General features: G+C 68.9%; 1 protein-coding gene and 1 long non-coding RNA gene across 2 annotated transcripts in view; both read right to left on the bottom strand.

Annotated features, from left to right (window-relative positions):
- Positions 1–2,120, bottom strand: part of LOC120506949 (ELAV-like protein 3) — a 6,647-nt gene extending 4,527 nt beyond the window's left edge. The window contains exons 1-4 of the mRNA XM_039719090.1: positions 2,089–2,120; positions 1,393–1,781; positions 553–656; positions 156–309 (exon numbers count right to left, since the gene is read on the bottom strand). Coding sequence (XP_039575024.1) covers positions 156–309; positions 553–656; positions 1,393–1,781; positions 2,089–2,120 — 679 coding nt within the window. The remainder of the gene's footprint in view (positions 1–155; positions 310–552; positions 657–1,392; positions 1,782–2,088) is intronic.
- Positions 2,121–3,036: 916 nt separating this feature from the next.
- The window catches only part of LOC120506951, a 6,286-nt gene continuing 5,709 nt past the window's right edge, over positions 3,037–3,613 (bottom strand). Inside the window, exon 3 of the long non-coding RNA XR_005628649.1 lies at positions 3,037–3,096. This is a non-coding gene — a long non-coding RNA (uncharacterized LOC120506951). The remainder of the gene's footprint in view (positions 3,097–3,613) is intronic.

Genomic DNA, 3,613 nt, shown 5'->3' with positions numbered 1-3,613 from the left:
ACCCCCAGGACCCCCCAGCCCAGGAGTGTCCCACCCTCCCAGGACCCCCAGGAGTGTCCCACGTCCCCCAAGACCCCCAGACCCCCCAGGACCCCCGCCCAGGGCTGTCCCACCCCCCAGGCGGGCTGAGCACCCCTGGGTGCAGCTGGCCTCACCCGTGACCTGGTCCACGAGGATGCGGGAGGTGATGATGCGGCCGTACTGCGAGAAGAGCTGCTCCATCTCCTTCTGCCCCATGGCCTTGGGCAGCCCGCTCACGTACAGGTTGGCATCGCGGATGGAGGCCGAGCTGGGCCGGGCGTAGGACACCTGGGGGGACAGGTGAGCCCTCGGGACCCCCGGGGGACAAGGGCAGTGCCCACCCAGGCCTCCCACCCACCACAGAGTGCCCCCTCCACACAAAGACCCCCACGAGTGCCCCTCTGTAGGATCCCACCTGTGCCCTCCCCACCCCAGAACCCCCCAGGTGCCCCCACCACCCCGGAAGCCCCCCAGGTGCCCACCCACCACCCCAGAAGCCCCCCAGGTGCCACCCCCGTGTCCCCAGGGCACCTTGATGGTCTTGGTCTGCAGCTTGAGGCCGTTGAGGGCCCCGATGGCCCGGTCGGCGTCGCCGGCCTCCACGTAGTTGACGAAGCCGTAGCCCAGGCTTTGCCCTGGGGCACGGTGTCACCGTCAGCGGGGTGGCCCTGTCCCCTGTGCTCCCAGGGCCACCCCCGTCCCTGTCCCCAGACCCTGCCAGCCTCGCTGTCCCCTCTGTCCCCATGGACACAGTGGCACGCAGGGTCGAACCCGTGGGGACAGGGACACTGGGGGGACACCGAATTGTCCCTGCTCCCAGGTCACCTCCAGGTCTGTCCCTGTCCCCACAGGTCCCCGTGTCCCCTGTCCCTTCCCATGTCACCGTGTCCCGTTTCCCCATGTGCTGTGTCCCTTGTCCCCCTGCCCATGTCCCTGTGGTCCCGTCTTGCACCACTCACATCCCCGTGTCCCCTGCCCTGTCCCCTGGCTGTCCCCATGTCCCTGCCTGTCCCTGTGCCCTGTCCCCTGGCTGTCCCCGTGTCCCTGCCTGTCCCTGTGCCCTGTCCCCATATCCCTGCCCTGTCCCCTGCCTGTCCCCATGTCCCTGGCTGTCCCCCTGTCCCTGCCTGTCCCCCTGTCCCCTGCCTGTCCCCGTGTCCCCTGCCCTGTCCCCTGGCTGTCCCCATGTCCCTGCCTGTCCCCGTGTCCTGTCCCCCCCAGGCCGTGTCCCTGTCCCCTTCCTGTCCCCTGCCCAGTCCCCTGCCTGTGCCCCTGCCCCATCCCTGTGCCCCTGCCCTGTCCCCGTGTCACTGCCCTGTCCCCTGCCTGTCCCTGTCCTGTCCGTGTCCCCCGGCTGTCCCCGGGCCGTACCGGTGACCTTGTCCCGCACGAGCTTGCAGGACTCGATGTCGCCGAGGCTGCCGAAGAGGCTGCGCAGCTCCTCCTGGCTCATGGACTGCGGCAGGTAGTTGACGATCAGGTTGGTTTTGCTGTCGTCGGCCACGGGCGGGGGACCCGGGGGGGCCCCGTTGGGCAGCGCCGCCGCCACCCCCGGGCCTGGCACGGCCACCACGGGCACGGGCACGGGCACGGGGCCGCAGCCCGACGGCCCCGCGGCGCCGGGGGCCTGCGCCTCCACCGTGCTCAGGATCTGCTGGGGGGACACGCGAGTCACCGGGGACACCGGGGACACCGGGGGGACAGGGACGGCGCGGACATGGCGGCCAGGGGACAGAGACGGCGGGGATGGGGACAGCGGGCTGGGGAGGGGACACGGACACGCGGGGACAGAGAGCTGGGGAGGGGACACGGACACGCGGGGATGGGGACAGGGAGCTGGGGAGGGGACACGGACACGCGGGGATGGGGACAGGGAGCTGGGGAGGGGACACGGACACGCGGGGATGGGGACAGGGAGCTGGGGAGGGGACACGGACACGCGGGGATGGGGACAGGGAGCTGGGGAGGGGACACGGACACGCGGGGACGGGGACAGGGAGCTGGGGAGGGGACACGGACACGCGGGGACAGCGGGAGGCGGGGACAGCGCACGGGGGACAGTGACACCCGGGTGGGGCCGGGGGGGACAATCCCCCCATTGTGCGGCGGCGCCCCCGCCCCTTCCCCCCTCCCCAGTAGCGCGGGGTGGGTGACAATGGCCCTTTGTCGCCGGGTGACGGGGACACCCGGGGCCACCAGCCACGGCCCGGGGGGGGCGTGGGGACGGCGACACACGTGTGGCGTGTGCGACCCCCGCCCAAATCGGCCGCGGTGTGGGGAGGGGTCCCCGCCCCTCCCTCCCTCCCCTGCAGGTGCCACCCGCGAGTGACGCCGTGTCCCCAACCCGGACGGGAATGGAGGAGGAAGAGGAGGAGGAGGGATGGAGAGGAGGAAGAGGTGGAGAAGGAAGGACAGGGAGCGATGGAGAGGAGGAAGAAAGGGGGAATGGAGGAGGAAGAGGAGGAGGAGGAAGGAGCGGAGGAGAAAGCGCAGGAAGGGTGGGGGGATGGAGAACGAGGAAGAGGAGGAGGAAGAAAAGGAGGAGGAGGAGGAGGGAGGAAGAGGAGGGTGATGAAGGCCGCGCACGAGCCGCCGCCGCCGCTTCAGCACCGGGGACAGCGGCGGGCCCCGGCCCGGGCCCCGAGAGAAAAAGGAAATAAATAAAAGGTGGGGGGGGGCACAGGGACACCTCGGGGGGGACGGGACAGGTGAGGCTGGGGGTCCCAGGTGAGTCTGGGGTCTCCAGGTGAGTCTGGGGTCTCCAGGTGAATCCAAGGGGGACCCAGATGAGCCGTGGGGGTCCAGGTGAGTCTGGGGGATCCCAGGTGAGTCTGGGGTCCCAGGAGTCTGGCGGTCCCAGGTGAATCCAGGTGGTCCCAGGTGAGTCGGGTCGCAGGTGAACCGCGAGAGTCCCAGGTGGATCCAGGTGAGTCTGGGGGTTCCCAGATGAGCCCGGGGGGTCCCAGATGATTCTGGGGGTGCCAGGTGAGTCCGGGGGCTCCGGAGGGGGGGGCTCGGCGGGGGGGGGCAGCTCCTCCTGCTTCAGCCTCAGCAGCGGCTCCTCCTCATCCTCCTCTGCCACAGCGGGGCTGGTGAGACCCCCTGGGACCCCCCCAGCTCGTGACCCCCAAACCCAGCCCCTGCCCCTGCCCCTAAATCCTGACCCCAAATCTTCCCCAAATCCCATTCCTGACCCCAATCCCACATTCCCAACCCCAAATCTTCCTCGACCCCAAATTCCCGACCCCAATCCCCCATTCCCTACCCCAATCCCCCATTCCTGACCAAATCCCCCATTCCTGACCCCAATCCCTTTTCTAGACCCCAAATCTTCCTCGATCCCAATTCCCAATCCCCAATTCTCGACCCCAAAGCTTCCCCAATTCCAATTCCCAATCCCCCAATTCACAATCCCAAATATTCCCCAATCCCCCATTCCTGACCCCAAGCCCTCCATTCCTGACCCCAAATCTTCCCCAAAGCCCATTCCCAACCCCAATCCCCCACCCCAATCCCCAATTCCCCACCCCAAACCCCTTCCCCAAATCCCATTCCCGACCCCAATCCCCCAATCCCCGACCCCAAACCACAG

The sequence above is a fragment of the Passer montanus genome, unplaced genomic scaffold (genome assembly GCF_014805655.1).
Source record: "Passer montanus isolate IOZ18808 unplaced genomic scaffold, ASM1480565v1 scaffold402, whole genome shotgun sequence".
Lineage (NCBI taxonomy): Eukaryota > Metazoa > Chordata > Aves > Passeriformes > Passeridae > Passer > Passer montanus.
The sequence above is the reverse complement of the archived record's forward strand: the minus strand, read 5'-3'. Positions and strand labels throughout refer to the sequence as shown.